Genomic DNA, 15,792 nt, shown 5'->3' on the forward strand with positions numbered 1-15,792 from the left:
TTTGAGAAAGTAGTAAGGATTTTTATTGTCAAAACAAGAAATCATAATAGAAGACACAAATAAATTAATTGTTCTCATAATTTTAGACTCCAGGGCCTCTCTATGGAAAGGCCAGCTTCTTATACAGACAAGGTACTATCCAAAACAAAAAACAGGTACTTGAGACAGTGTTCAAGACAATAACTGAACTTGTACACAGGAGAAATAAAAAGGTGGCTTCCCTATTTCCCTCCCTCAGTAAGGTTATGTGTTGCATAAAGGGATGAGGCTCATTTTGGTGAAAAATGCTTTCATACAGAAAATTTTGCATTCATTCACCTCCCCATACAGGTGTTCCAGGCCCTGACCTGAACAAGGAAATCAAAATAAGGTAACACCATTGACTTCACATGAACCTCAAGACTACAATCTAACTATACCTACCATCTCCTTTACTTTTTTAAAGTTTAATGTCCATTTACCTATACCAAATTAGTAGACTGAATTTTCTCTCTTAGGAAGTTTTTAACCAAATTAGAGCTAAATTAATCTCACTTTAAAGTGCAAAAAAGGCTCTGCTAGAGTAGTGTTTGTTCTGTGGCATAGAGAGAGGAGCATGCCTCCCCCAGCACTGGCCTAAGAGGCCCCACAAGAAGAACTGGCTGCAGGACCCTGATCCATTAGGTCTGCCAAAAAGCAGGCGGACTCAGGGTTCAGCCTAGAAAGAGGGGTCCCTGCCGAATCTGGCTTTTACCTGTACCCAGGTCCCAAACAAATCTTGGGTCCCCTAACTGGTAAGGCTGGAGCACAGCACCAGCCGTCAAGAGGGCCAAAGTCGTCTCAGTGAGTCAATGAGCACCTCTAAGCCATGATTCGTCAGTGCTCACATGGATAGTGGTAAAGGAATCAAGAAGTCTGGGTTTTGGAACAGCACAAACATTCTTTACCTAGTAAGCAGTGATCAAAGTTCTTACCTAGTGTAAATGATGAAAAAATAGGTAATGAGGTCCCCATATACCAGTGCTGAGAATATTTAGTCTAACTTGAAAGCAGTACAAAATGACTTCGTCTATACAACAGGGGCCAACTTTGTACTAATGTTTCTCAAAAAGCAATTACATCTCCAGCTCTAGCCTCAATTTAATGGGTTGTTTACTTTATTTATTTATTTGATGGAGTCTCGTTCTGTCGCCCAGGCTGGAGTGTAATGGCGTGATCTCAGCTCACTACAACCTCCACCTCCCGGGTTCAGGCAATTCTCCTGCCTCAGCCTCCCAAGTAGCTGGGACTACAGGTGCCACCACCACACCCGGCTAATTTTTATATTTTTAGTAGAGACGTGGTTTCACCATGTTGGCCAGGCTGGTCTTGAACTCCTCACCTCAAGTGATCCACCTACCTTGGCCTCCCAAAGTGCTGGGATTACAGGCATGAGCCACCACGCCCAGCTGATTAAGTTTTTAAATATACCTTTCCTATGTCAAAGCCAAGGTAAAAGGGGAGTGGGGTGCAAGAAGCCTTCTTTACCAGAATCCCTAGAAAGAAAGGGCTCTAGAAGCCAGTGGGTGTGAGCACATTCAAGTCACGGGGTTTGAGGTTATGGGCCCGTGGTGGTGGTTTCTTTCCTTCCACCACTGGGATGTCCATCTTGGGCGGCTTCAAGGCTGCTGGATCTTCAGCCATTTGGTTGGTTTGAGCACGGATCAGTTCCAATGGAGAGGGCTTCTGGGCTCCTCGGTAGGCCTGGGTGGCAAAACTTCCTACAAAAGTGAACCAGAGTGCAAATGATTTCAAAACCAGTAGGCAGCTCCCGATATACAATATGGTAAGATGCCTGCCGTGCCGCTCTCTTTTTTGAAGGCACTGCCTTACCAGAATCATACTTTTGAAGGGATCTCGGTCCAAAGAGGCTCCACTTATCTGACAAGTTTCTGTCCTTATCCCCACTTCCAGAGTCCATGGTGCTAGGATTTGGGCCAGGTAAGGCTGTGGAAGAACCAGAAGTGAACCAGCCCCTGGAAAAAAAAGAACAAAACACATCCTAAAATACCTCTTCCTTCACCTCTAGAAATGTCTCACACCAAAAGAACAGGAACTGAACTATCCCTTCTGCCTCCGAAACCACAGGCTTAAATAATACAACCTCGTCTGCCACACTAGCTTTCCTGAAGCACACAGGAACTCGGAAGGGTCACAGGAAGGACTCACCTGGGCCTCTGCTTAGGTGAAGAATGTGGAGTGGTGCTTGGGGTGGACTGGGCTGATGCAGGCTGCCTGTCTTCTTTTGTTATCTCTCCACTCTGTAGCTTTAGTTTCTGCTCAGATGGGTAAGAAGAGAGACTTTTTAAAAATGAAAACAAATTCCAAACAGCTAAGTCTAGGCATAAACAATTTGGTTTGCATTCTAACTTTAAGCACAAGACATCTACAAGTGGAATGATTTCGGGTGATCTAACAGATAGTCCTTTGTTTTTGCCAAAGGACATGGAACTCCATCTCCTCAAAAAATGTGTTCATTCTACACTATATTGTGAACATCCCTGTACTTAAAGCTTTACACTACAACTTTTACTTTCAGAAAAGTGAAGTAATTTCCCCACATTCCCCCAGTCAATAAAATGGAAGAGCCAGAACTCAAGCTGCCAGCCTTCTTGGCCTTTTAAGCAGGGCTTAAGCTCTTGTCTCGCTGCTGCTCCTACCATGTACAAAGCCCTGCCATTCTCAGTCTCTCCAAGCCAAGACTCAGGCATGTTGCTTCTCTTCAGCTAAATGCTTCCTCTGAGGAGCCTGCTCCATTCTCTCCTCCTCCTCTCCCATAGTCAGCCACTCTGGGTTCCCTCAGCACCGTTAGCGTTCCTCTAACTGACTCGCAGTCCAGCGGGGAGAGACAGGTCTACATCTCAGCTCTTCTAGAGCAAGGTTCCCATGCTGTCTCCTCCCTCCAGGCCTGCCATGCCACTGCTTAGCCCAAGCTGTGCTCCAAACAATGATCACGTTTGAATTTTCTCAAACACTCAACAGATCCATTCATGTAAGTTGACAATCTGTTACAAGATGTAAGTTACAGCTAATATTTCAGCCATCCTCATGTTCTACTCCTATGGGCAAGACACAGAAAATGAGTTAACCAAAGTCAGTCCTACCATTATGTAAGGTGAATTGCTCAAATAGAATTCTCACTGACCTATACTGGAAAGTTCTCAGTTAAGTGTCAAAGGCTGATGGTACCCCTCTCTGGAAGCATCGGCCTTGTTTGAAAGCTTAAACTGGCCACCAGCCCAAACCTGACTTCCTATAGCAGTTTTTAAACCTAGCCTGCAAAAGAATCATCTGGAATGCTCATTACAAAATGCAAACAGGGCCAGGTGCAGTGACTCACACATGTAATATCAGCACTTTGGGAGGCCGAGGCAGGTGGATCACATGAGGTCAGGAGTTCAAGACCAGCCTGGCCAACATGGTGAAACCCCGTCTCTACTAAAAATCAGCCGGGCATGGTGGTGCATGCCTGTAATCCTAGCTATTTGGGAGGCTGAGGTGGGAGGATCACTTGAACCTGGGAGGTAGAGGTTGCAGTGAGCCGAGACCGCAACACTGTACTCCAGCCCGGGTGACTGCAAACAGGCCACAGTGTTTTATATCCCCACCCACAGGCCACCAGATCCAGGTTATTCCTCCTTATATATAATGTATACTATGATCCTTTCCTGCCTCTTGTGCTCTCCTCACCTTGCCCTCATCATACCCTGTTCAGAACTCTTAAAGCTTGGAACAAGCCTGGATTCTGACCCACCCTTGCCTACAGAAGCCAGTCCAAGTTTCTTAACTGTAATTGTGTCTCTTCACAATCTGCCCCTTCAGCAGCTAGATTTCCAGGCTGCTTTGGAAGGAGGAGGAAGCCAGCAGGAAGTAAGGCATCAGGAGACTTGGGTTCGGGTACTATGACTGGCTGAATAGATGGCCTCGAACCTCAGTCTCCTCACTGACAAAATATGGAGAAGAGCATCTTCCCCAAAAGGTGATTGTGAGGATGAAATGAATGCAAGGGCTTCACAAATCAAAATGCTATCCAGTATGAAGTGGTCTCCTCTGAAAGAAAGTCATTTGATACTACACTTGATCTTAGCCAAAAGGCCGAGAAGCGATAAGAAAGTCATTTGAAACTATTCATTCAAATACTTGGCTGTCACTAAATTAACCCTTACTAAAATTCTTCACTTATAGAAAAGAAATAGCAAAAACATTCCAATTCCACATTGGATTTTAACTTGTTAAAATTAAATGCAGAGCATGATGTTCCTTTCCAGTTAAACTGTTACCTCTGTTGAGGCTGCCCAGTTCTCCCCAAGATACTCCACATTTGCTTTATGGTTCCTAAAGTACTTGTATATATATGTAAGCTGAGGCTCTCACTCGATCCTGCTAACCAGAAGTAGCAAAACATACACCCCCACTGTATAGATGGATAAGCAAAACTACGAGGCTAAGAGCTTGGGAGCGAGACTAACTCCACGGCCCTCAGCTAACTGAGCTGGTAACTTCGAAACCACAGTCACATTTCAAGCCATGAACACTGAAGGTTTTGTTTTTTGAAAGTTCCTAAGAGCTTACGTGGAGTGCTTCGGCCACTCGAAGGTACTTGGTCTCCTCGGTGGTGAGGCCCTTGTGAGGTGTGTAGCCAGCATCTCTCAGCCCTGCCTGTCGCTCAAAATGCTGAATGCTTTCCTGGGTCTGTTCTGGGAACAGAGGAGATGACAGTCATGACCATTCCCCTCTCCCATCACAAAACAGGGAGGACAACATGGATATCTACTGTTCTCCCCAGAAGCAAGAGACCACACTGACCATCCAAAGAAGAGACTTACCCCAGAGAGATACTGTAGCACTAATTCTGAACCTCACACAAAGGCTGTCTAGACAGAAAGAAGCCTTCCCTCACACCAAGCTGAAGAGGTTATTCCTAAAGGGTCAACTGAAGAACCTTGAGCTCAATACTCCCACCCTCCTCTTAGTTGTACACGGTGACATTTTCTTTGTATTTAGAAATGCAACATAGGACTGGACGCGGTAGCTCACACCTGTAATCCCAGCACTTTGGGAGGCCGAGGCAGGAGGATCACCTAAGGTCAGGAGTTCGAGACCAGCCTGGCCAACATGGAGAAACCCCGTCTCTACTAAAAATACAAAATTAGCTGGGCATGATGGCGCATGCCTGCAATCCCAGCTACTTGGGAAGCTGAGACATGAGAATCGCTTGAACTTGGGAGGTGGAGGTTGCAATGAGCCAAGATCGTGCCACTGCACTCCAGCCTGGGCAACAGACTCTGTCTCAAGAGAAAAAAAAGAAAGAAAGAAAGAAAGGCAGCATGGAGAAGGCGGCTGACAGCCCGACACAGTAAAAATTCTCCAAATATAAAACTTTCTAAGAGAGATTCACCACCCTCGTCACTCACACAAAAAAATTTTGCCAAAGAGAAACTGGCCACATTCAGGCTAGATGGCACCAAGGTACCATCCAGATTCAAACCAGATAGCCTGCCTTGAGCTAGCCAAAGTCTACTGATTCCATGTTTCTCCTGTGTGAAATGGCCCATCCCAGTGCCTGGAGCAGCAGACATAATTCCACTCAGCATTCCTTCAGTCTGACTTGATTATCTCATAATCAATAAGTTAGTTCTGCTGTGGAATGAATAATGGCTGACTTTCTGCTTAATCTGTACACAAACCACATAATACACTCTTACATACAGGAATGTGGCAGCTGTGAACCAAAAGACTAGATACCAGATGCCTTTTATGACTTCGTCATTCCTCTTCTAAGGAGGTATTTCCATCAGAAATAGAAGAAAAGAAAAAAACCTAAATGCATAAAGATGTTCTTCAGACTTACCAGGTAGTCACTTGAAAATCTAAAAACAAGGGATTTAATGCATGACAGTATACCAATACCAGGAATTTTTTTTTAATAGAGACAGGATCCCACTATGTTGCTCAGGCTGATTCTCAAACTCCTGGTCTCAAGCATTTCTCCTGCCTCGGCCTCCCAAAGTGCTGGGATTACAACCATGAGCCACCGCACCCTACTAATACCAGGAGTTTAAATGCAGCTTTCCTGCCCCGCTACCCTCCCCCACAACAGAGTCTTGCTCTGTAGCCCAGGCTGGAGTGCAATGGCGCAATCTCAGCTCACTGCAACCTCCACCTCCCAGGTTCAAGCAATTCTCCTGCCTCACCCTCCCGAGTAGCTGGGACTACAGGTGCATACCACCACGCCCGGCTAGTTTTTGTATTTTTAGTAGAGACAGGGTTTCACCATGTTGGCCAGGCTGGTCTCATACTCCTGACTTTGTGATTCGCCCGCCTCTGCCTCCCAAAGTGCTGGAATTACAGGTGTGAGCCACCACGCCCAGCCTTAAATGCAGCTTTTTAAAACTTAAGACTATAGCAACATCAAAAGTTCATGGCAGTATTAACTGAAAAAAACAGAATGGTATATTTACTATACCTGGAGTTATATAAAAATATGCATGTATGTGGAAATGAGTAAGTCAAATAAATATGAGTGACATTCACATACTGGAGTGTCATAATGTTCTGTACTGTTAGTAAACTATATATTTTTTGAGACAGAGTCTCGCTCATTGCCCAGACTGGAGTACAGCGGCATGATATCAGCTCACTGCAACCTCTGCCTCCCAGGTTCAAGCAATTATCTTGCCTCAGCCTCCCAAGTAGCTAGGATTACAGATACACGCTACCACACCCAACAATTTTTGTATTTTTAGTAAAGTTGGGGTTTCACCATGTTGGCCAGGCTGGTCTTGAACTCCTGACCTCAAGTGATCCACCCACCTCTGCCTCCCAAAGTGCTGGGATTACAGACCTGAGCCACCACCCCCGGTGGGTAAATTATTTTCATTAAAGAAGTTACATTGTGCTAGCCGGGCGTGGTGGCTCACGCCTGTAATCCCAGCACTTTGGGAGGCCAAGGCGGGTGGATCACGAGCTCAGGAGATGGAGATCATCCCAGCTAACACAGTGAAACCCCGTCTCTACTAAAAAATACAAAAAAAATTAGCCGGGTATGGTGGCAGTCGCCTGTAGTCCCAGCTACTCGGGAGGCTGAGGCAGGAGAATGGCGTGAACCCAGGAAGCAGAGCTTGCAGTGAGCCAAGATCACACCACTGCACTCCAGCCTGGGCGACAGAGTGAGACTCCGTCTCAAAAAAAAGAAAAGGTTGTCTCAACTCTTCCTCACCCTTATGGCACTCTACTCTGATGGTGAAGAGTGCTTACTTGTGCTAAAAGAACAATGAATACGTTTTGTAACACTGCTAGAACACATTCTCAAGCTTGTAATATAAAAGTAGTGTTGTTGATTCAACAGATGTGAATAAGAGAAAATCAAAGTATATAGGCCGGGTGCGGTGGCTCACACCTGTAATCCCAGCACTTTGGGAGGCCTAGGCGGGTGGATCACAAGGTCAGGAGTTCAAGACCATCCTGCCCAACAGAGTGAAATCCCATCTCCACTAAAAATACAGAAATTAGCCAGGCATGGTGGCATGCGCCTGTAGTCCCAGCTACTCGGGAGGCTGAGGCAGGAGAATTGCTTGAACCTAGGAGGCGAAGGCTGTAGTGAGCTGAGACCACACCATTGCACTCCAGCCTGGGTGAGAGAGAGACTCTGTCTCTAAAAAAAAAAAAAAAAGAAAGAAAGAAACCAAAGTAAGAGTTAAGAGTTTGGACTTTGGGTTCTTGGTGAATTCACTAGGAAATGCCCAGGACAAGTTGATGCCCTCCTGGAGAAGATAAACAAGGGCTTCTGCCTTCAAAAATGAGCCAACCAAGGAGAACCTCTATGTACCTTACCCTGGTAGGGGCACAACTGCTGACAAGCAGAGTCATGTATCTAATTATTAACTTCCCATAGCAACCTATATAGCCCTCCAGAATGAAGTTTAGTTAGCTTGTTATAAGGTTAAGAAAAAATCCAAGTTCTCATATCAGGGTTCATTAGGATGACCAATCATACATTCTTAAGACTAAAGACACTTGGACCTGGTCCTCTTCCTGGTAGACTAACTCTGAGCTGTTTAATTACAAAAAAAAAAAAAAAAAAAAAAACTGGGGCAAGTGGGAAATGCCTGGATATTTGGCCTTCTCCAGCAGAGCTTGAAACAGTGACAGCCACTGAGCACTGGGCCGTCTGATCCTTACTTCAGCGTGCCAGTGACATTCCCCATTTTAGAGCGGTGCAGTCTCCGCAGTTAAGTAGCCTGCCCAAGGTCACAGTGACAGATCTGGGAAAATGAGCTTGTATCAACAAAGCAGCAGGAATGCACCTAAATCAGACTAAGATGCTTAACATTTGGCAAATCTTCCACCTAATAAATGGAGCTTCAATACTGACATGATTCAGCCAACCTAACAAACTGACATTTGTTAGGACAAGGTAAGGCGGGCATCTTGCAGAATCATCTCCAGTCCGCTTGTAGGAAGCCTCAGCTCTTCCCCACCCCTATGGCACTCTACTCTGAGGGTGAAGAGTGCTTACTTGTGATCAGAGAATTCATGATGACATGGGTAGCTTTAGCCTTCACCACTGGGACCTTGTCCACACTGTCAATGGCCGATGACAGGGTCATGGCAGAGGAGGGTAGATTGGCCTCTCCTTCCTCCACCTGTTCAAGAGAGGTACAGTACAGAAGCACTTAGGCAGGGCAGGGGAGACACACACCTAAACTTACTCCTTTGGGGAGGAAGTTACTGAAATAACATTAATCTGGTAAGTGAGGAAATCATAGAAGGTTAGAGTTGGTCATCTCCACCCAGCTAGATAGGTATTATCCAAAGTGACAACAAAAACAGACATTATGTGAATAGTTTATGTTTATAAAGGTGGGAAAGCCAGAATTTGAAAATCTGAGGTCTACTACCTTCCTAGACTATGACCTTCCAATATACTATAGTACTATGCCCTAAGAATGCAGAAGAAATGCTTATTGTGAAGCACTGGCCACATCCCAGGCACGGTGCTAGATCTTAATTGATGAGAGCACTAGGTAAGTGGTTCTCACCCTGTGCCAGGCATTAAAACAGACTGCCGGGCTCCACCTCAGAGTTTGATTCAGTAGGTCCTGGGTGGTCTGGGGTGGAGTTCAAGAATTTGTTTCTAATAAATTCCCAGGTGATACTGCTGCTGCTGGTCTCAAGACCACACCTTGAGGACCACTGCTCCCAAGGTTCAAGTAATGGTCTTTTGAAACAAACAAAAAAATCTACTTAGCTCCTCATTTTCAACATGCAAGAGCTGGGAGCCTCCACCTTCTGCAATCGAAACACCTGATACCTTACTCAGGCCTAGCAGGGAGGAGAGAACAAGACTTATTCTTCATTCTGTGCTTGTCTGGAAGAACTGAGAAGAAAATAAGATGGTTGAAAAAAACGGGGGGGCCGGGCGCGGTGGCTCAAGCCTGTAATCCCAGCACTTTGGGAGGCTGAGACGGGCGGATCACGAGGTCAGGAGATCAAGACCATCCTGGCTAACACGGTGAAACGCCGTCTCTACTAAAAAACACAAAAAATTAGCCGGGCGTGGTGGCGGGCGCCTGTAGTCCCAGCTACTCGGGAGGCTGAGTCAGAAGAATGGCGTAAACCCAGGAGGCAGAGCTTGCAGTGAGCTGAGATCCGGCCACTGCACTCCAGCCCGGACAACAGAGCGAGACTCCATCTCAAAAAAAAAGAAAAAAAAGGGAGGACAGATAAAAAGTACTGAAAAATGTTGTCTCCTTACTACAAAACGGAATTTATACCTTTAAGCTGTGACCTTGAGTAAAACTTGAGCTTATGTTTCCTTACTGGGAAGATGGTTGATTCCTAACATGGGGAGAGTTAGGGCAAATGAAAGATCGTATGTGATGAGTCAGGCAGAGCTCTCATTTGGAGCAGCTGTTCCAAGTTGTCAGTTGTTCCGGCTGAGGCCCCGCAGAAACCTGGAAGCCCGCTCATCCCTTGCCTTGTGGAGCCATCAGCAGGGTGTGTGGCCTGGGAAGCGCCACCAGAAGCCCTGCTCACCTCCTGCTCTGGACCCTCAAGCCCACTGCTCTGACGCCACAGGCAAGCTGCAGCAGGCCTTTTCTCCTTGCACTTTTGCTACCTGTTACGTGGAATACTCTCTCCTCAACAGCAGACTGGGTCATATTTCAGTAGATAATTGTTATAGGGAATATCCCCCAGAGCTGTAGGGGGCACTTTCTTAGAAAGGAGCTTTCTGCCCTGAGAGTGTATTGGAGGTGGGGGGAAAAAACACTCCTTAGAAAGAATCAAATATGGCTCTGCAAAGAGAAAGTGAAGCAGGGAGCCTGCGTTCATAATACCAGCTACACAGCTAATACAGAATGTGCCAAGCCTTTACATCCCCTTCCCTGAATCCTCACAGCACCTCTATGACATAAGGTATTCCCAGCTCTCAGAGGGAGACACTGGGGCTCAGGGTGCAGTTAGTTGTGTGCCCAAGGTCTTGCTAGGACAGACCACCTGGGACTCACACCTGGTCTATTTCAGGGGACCCTTACTGTGCACTGCCTGTCAGGCCCTGAGCTATCATATGGCTCAAAGTTCAGAGAAACTGTTAACTACAGGTTAGACAGCCTTATGTGAACTTGGTGGGCCTATGTTATTCAGGCAACAGTCTAGCCTTTCTGTATTCTTGGTGGCTGGAGAGTCAGAGGGGAGAGAGTCCCTGAGGTCGGGAAACAGAGACTCCGATAATACGAACCTACGAAACTAGACTGCGCGAAAGACTGTGAGGTGCGTTCGGAGTGGCCTTAGGAAGGAGGCAGTTCTTACAAAGGACGGCCATGGGCAAAGGCAGCTGAGGCTGGAAGAACAGCATGAGGAGAGGTACAGCATGTGTTCAAGAAAGGGCCAATTTTTTTCCCCAATCACAAAATGAGCATTTTTTGGGAATCTATGCCAGGCCCTCGGCTGGATTCTGCCGATAACAGTACAAACCTAGACATGGCCCCTGTCCTCAGGAAGCTAATGGAGGGTAAGAAGGCAATGCAAGAATGACGATGGGGACCACGGTGCCGTGGGGAGCTCAGAGGGAGAGGTGATGGCCTTATCAGGAGGACAGAGATGTCAGGCAAACTGTCACAGAAGAGACTTTTGAGCTAAGACTTAAAGGGCAAATGGAGTGGGAGAAGGGGTGAGAGGACAGGATGCAGATGGTAAACATCCTCAACAATCAGGGCAGTGTGAGCCAAAAACTGACAGGCAGCAAATACGCTGGTAAATGCAAGAATTTTGGGTAACTTGCATGGTTCAAGCACTGGGTAGGGGAGCTGGGGAGATGCAGGCAAGACTTAAATCACATGGAACGTGGATCATGCCGAGCTTGAATTTAGCTCTGTGGGGAATATGGAAGAGTCTCAGGAGCAGACAAGGCCATTCTAGTTTTGAATTAAAAAGAAAAAAACAGAGGGAGATTTAAAAAACCATCTATTGGGTACACTGTACACTGTTCTTCGGGTGACGGGCACACAAATAGCCCAGACTTCACCACTATACAATTCATCCATGTGAACAAAACCTCAGGTCACCCTAAAGCTACTGAATTTTTTCTTTAACAAAATAAATAAAATCTTAAAGAAGAAAAGACAGCTGTAACTGAGGCACAGAAAACACATACAGGCAGTGGTTGCTGCCCAGTTCTGTGGGCACAGGGAGCCGCTGAAGGCTCCTGGAGCAGAGGAAGGATAAACGGGTTGCGTATGCCAGAAGCGGCCAGCAGGGTCAGATACCTTGGCGAGGTGCTGATACTTGCGCTCTGGAATCACTGGCTTCCAAGGGACGCTGCCCATGTCCGATGGAGGAGGAGTCATGGGCGCAGGGTCCTCGAGGATATCATCATAGCTGAGTGCCCGGCGGTATATCCCGATGGGCAGGGACATCTTGCCTAGAGGCCCACTAGCCTCAAGAGCTAAGAACAGAGACACCTGTCAAGACAGGTTCAGCAACTGGACATACTAGTAGCTTTGAATTAATCTGCAGGAAAGAAAGCTCTGAAATACTCTTGTTCTTGGACAGAGCAAAATGGCTTGTTCTGGAGCAGCTAATCCCGTTCAGGAAAGGCAGTGGTACCAATCCCTTCCTCTATGCCTGACACTTTGGGTGGTCCACTTAACCCACTCAGCCGTCCTAATCCTTTTTTTTTATTTGTTTAGAGACACAGTCTGTGTTGCCCAGGCTGGAGTGCAGTGGCACCATCACAGCTCACTGCAGGCTCAACCTCCTGGGCTCAAGTGCCTCAGCCCAGTGAGTAGTTGGGATTATAGGCATATGCCACCACGTCCAGCTAATTTTCATGGATTAGGAAACTTGAAGTTCCATTTAAATGTACTTGACCACAACTTCCAAGTACAGTTTAGAATCAAAACCCAAACCTATCTGATTTCAAAGCTGTGTCCTTTATGCCACAGAAGCCACCCCCCTACTGCAATACTAAGGCTCTCAATTCATGCAAGACTGAGGGTATGAAATGACTGAGGATATGAAGTTCTCATTCCCATGTCATAGATGAGGAAACTAAGGCCTAGGGGTAAAGTGATCTTCCCAAGTTCATTCAGAAAATGGCTGCCTGGGGCTCAGCCGAGGTCTGTGGATCCTCTACCTTCCTTTCCTCACCAAAGAAAACAGCACTGCAAGAAACATTGTCTGGCATCACCTGTGGTTTCAAATGTTCTGTATGATTTATTCCAACAGTAGAGTCACTTTCCATCACAGAAATTATTGACAACCACTCTCGCAAACCACCACCAGCTGATCCCGCCATTCCTGTCCACTGGAACCGACGCCCAGCATGTCCGGTTGTGATGCAGGCACTCTCAGCTGTGCCAGACCCCAGGGAGCCAAGTTCACTGTGTTTCGTTTGCTAACCCTTGCATATCAGAACTAATGTCCAGAGCCTACCTGAGAGGCGACATTTTCCTGTTGCTAAAATCATATAATCACATTCTCTAAGACATCAACCTGCCTGGCAGTAAGTCCAAAACCACAAAAGATTTCATTTAAACGGCAAGGGGACCAAGCAGCTATCATTATTATTACTATTGCTATTAGTAATAATTAACAAAACCATAGAAATAAAAAGAGGATTAGAGGTTGCCAGGGAGTGGGTGGGGGGCAGTGAGGATGCGACTGCTAATGGTATGAGGTTTTCCTTTGGAGGTTATGAAAACATACTGCAATTTGGCCGGGTGCGGTGGCTCACACCTGTAATCCCAACACTTTGGGAGGCTGATGTGGGTGGATCACCTGAGGTCAGGCGTTCCAGCCTGGCCAACATGGTGAAACCCCATCTCTACTCAAAATACAAGAATTAGCCAGGTGTGGTGGTACATGCCTGTAGTCCCAGCTACTTGGGAGGCTGAGGCAGGAGAATTGCTTGGACCCAGGAGGCGGAGGTTGCAAGAGCCAAGATCATGCCACTGCACTCCAGCCTAGGCAACAGTGAGATTCCATTTCAAAAAAAAGAAAATGTACTGCAACGAGATAGTAGTTTTATTTGCACAACCCTGTGAACATACTAAAAATCACCACATTGTTCGCTTTCGGTGGGTGAATTTTATGGTATGTGCATTACATCTCAAACACACACACAAGCGAATAATAATTACTAAGTCTTCCTCCTTGCTAGACAATTACATCCCTCATCTTATCTAATCCTCATTAAGCAGATACTCTTCCCATTTTCCAATTTCCCATTTTCACAATCAACTTGCCCAATATCACCTAGCTTGAAAGAGTGCTCTGGGAACTGGAACACAGACCTGAGCCAGTGCACACACTGCATGCAACACACTACAAAGCATTCACCGAATGGGCACAACCCTACGGCTCGCGATGGCTACATGGAGTTTACAGTAATCACAGCAACAATGAAAGACAAACTAAAACAGAGCTGATGATGTTAAGACTAGAGATGGATCTATATTGGGGAATGCAGGAGACTTCTGTTAATCCACCTAGTTGGGAAGCAATTTCAAAAACATCTTAAAGATTCCCACTGAACAGCCATCCTAAAACCAATCAAGTCAGCTAATATTTACTAGAAAATATGTTCGTATACAGACAGACCAAATGCATTCTGGGCAGTAAATACTATTTATCACTGATTTTTAACTCCCATTTTTACATATTTTGTTTAATCTTCACAATCCTGAGAGATAGGAACCATCATCTTTCTTCGTCATCATACTTTACCAAGAATCAGAAATTAAGTGATTCAGATTTAATTAAAAATCACTTTCCTTTCTCATGAAACAATTCAAGTAGTCATCAATGGTGTCAGTAACCCAGAAATTGACTCATTAAGGGTCGCTGTGAGCATTTTCATGATTAAGTTCAATCTGCCATTTAAGCAGGCTGGTGCCTTTTTACCAAGACTTCCATCCCACCTCCCCACCACCCCCAAAAAGGTGAGTTTAATCACTTTGGTACATACTACAAGAACTGCACATCTTATTCTGAATTCTTATTTGATAACTAGGAAAGTGACAAACTTGTCATAATACCCTTAAAGGAAGTGACTACTCTCTTTAAGTTAAAGTTTCATACTATGGTTGAGCAACTAATAAAATATTTAAATGATGCCAATCTAAGGCCGGGCATGGTGGCTCACACCTGTAATCCCAGCACTTTGGAAGGCCAAGGTGGAAGGATCACCTGAGGTCAGGAGTTTGAGACCAGCCTGGCCAACATGGAGAAACCATGTCTCTATTAAAAATACAAAAAATTAGCCAGGCGCAGTGGCAGGCACCTGTAATCCCAGCTACTCGAGGCTAAGGCAGGAAAATCACTTGAGCCTGGGAGGCGGAGGTTGCAGTGAGCTGAGATCATGCCGCTGCATTCCAGCCTGGGCAGAGTGAGACTCCATCTCGAAAGTAAAATAAAACTGGCTGGGCACGGTGGCTCACACCTGTAATCCCAACACTTTGGGAGGCCGAGGCGGGTGGATCACAAGGTCAGGAGATCAAGACCAGCCTGGCCAATATGGTGAAACCCCGTCTTTACTAAAAATACAAAAATTAGCTGGGCGTGGTGGTGTGTGCCTGTAATCCCAGTTATTGGGGAGGCTGAGTGAGGAGAATGGCTTGAACCCAGGAGGTGGAGGTTGCAGTGAGCTGAGATTGTGCCACTGCACTCTAGCCTGGGCAACAGAGCAAGACTCCATCTCAAAAAAATAAAATAAGCCAATCTATTCAGTCTAAATACTCACCTGGTGGCAGAGATTAACCATTAGCATATAGTTCAGATAAAATGGTTTCTATCTAGCTTAAAACATTAATAAGGGCAAAATATGATTTTACCAAAAAGAATTAAGTTTACCAGGCACTTCTGGTTGTCTTGAAGCCATTGAAAGACTGGGATCCAGGTGCTTTTTCTATATAGAATTCCGAGCTGAGTCCCTGCCACCTAATAAAATAACAAAGGGCATTTTCTTATGGTGAACACCAAAGAGCAGCAGCAATGCTGTTCTTCTGACAGGCACACAGAATTTTATGGCTTGTTTACAAGGTTGAAACACACACACAGGAGCCAGTGGGTGACAAACATGCCAATGAAAAAGGATAAAGTCAAAGGTCTCACCACACCCGTGGCTGATCTTAACACCTGTGAGATGACAGAGCTAAGACGCCATACATGGTGAAGTCACCTTACCACAGTGAAATGATGTGACCACTAAGCTGACAGACAGATGTTAATGAGGAACATGGTCCAGCTGCTGCAAATTAGCAAAGCTTCCCA

General features: G+C 45.9%; 2 protein-coding genes across 5 annotated transcripts in view; one reads left to right on the forward strand and one right to left on the reverse strand.

Annotated features, from left to right (window-relative positions):
• KIAA1191 (KIAA1191 ortholog) overlaps window positions 1-15,792 on the reverse strand; it is a 17,681-nt gene continuing 1,889 nt past the window's right edge. The window contains exons 1-8 of one of the 4 annotated variants that reach the window (XM_011946828.1): window positions 15,706-15,792; window positions 15,373-15,459; window positions 11,787-11,965; window positions 8,537-8,663; window positions 4,591-4,715; window positions 2,188-2,294; window positions 1,852-1,994; window positions 1-1,739 (exon numbers count right to left, since the gene is read on the reverse strand). In XM_011946828.1, the coding sequence (XP_011802218.1) occupies window positions 1,531-1,739; window positions 1,852-1,994; window positions 2,188-2,294; window positions 4,591-4,715; window positions 8,537-8,663; window positions 11,787-11,965; window positions 15,373-15,400 (918 nt within the window). In that variant the 5' untranslated portion in view covers window positions 15,401-15,459; window positions 15,706-15,792 and the 3' untranslated portion in view covers window positions 1-1,530. The remainder of the gene's footprint in view (window positions 1,740-1,851; window positions 1,995-2,187; window positions 2,295-4,590; window positions 4,716-8,536; window positions 8,664-11,786; window positions 11,966-15,372; window positions 15,460-15,705) is intronic. The other 3 variants (XM_011946829.1, XM_011946830.1, XM_011946831.1) reach the window with 3 other exon arrangements.
• The window catches only part of ARL10 (ADP-ribosylation factor-like 10), a 22,326-nt gene continuing 16,966 nt past the window's right edge, over window positions 10,433-15,792 (forward strand). The window contains exons 1-2 of the mRNA XM_011946827.1: window positions 10,433-10,791; window positions 12,210-12,381. Coding sequence (XP_011802217.1) covers window positions 12,325-12,381 — 57 coding nt within the window. The 5' untranslated portion in view covers window positions 10,433-10,791; window positions 12,210-12,324. The remainder of the gene's footprint in view (window positions 10,792-12,209; window positions 12,382-15,792) is intronic.

This window comes from Colobus angolensis, unplaced genomic scaffold (genome assembly GCF_000951035.1).
Source record: "Colobus angolensis palliatus isolate OR3802 unplaced genomic scaffold, Cang.pa_1.0 Scaffold254, whole genome shotgun sequence".
NCBI lineage: Eukaryota > Metazoa > Chordata > Mammalia > Primates > Cercopithecidae > Colobus > Colobus angolensis.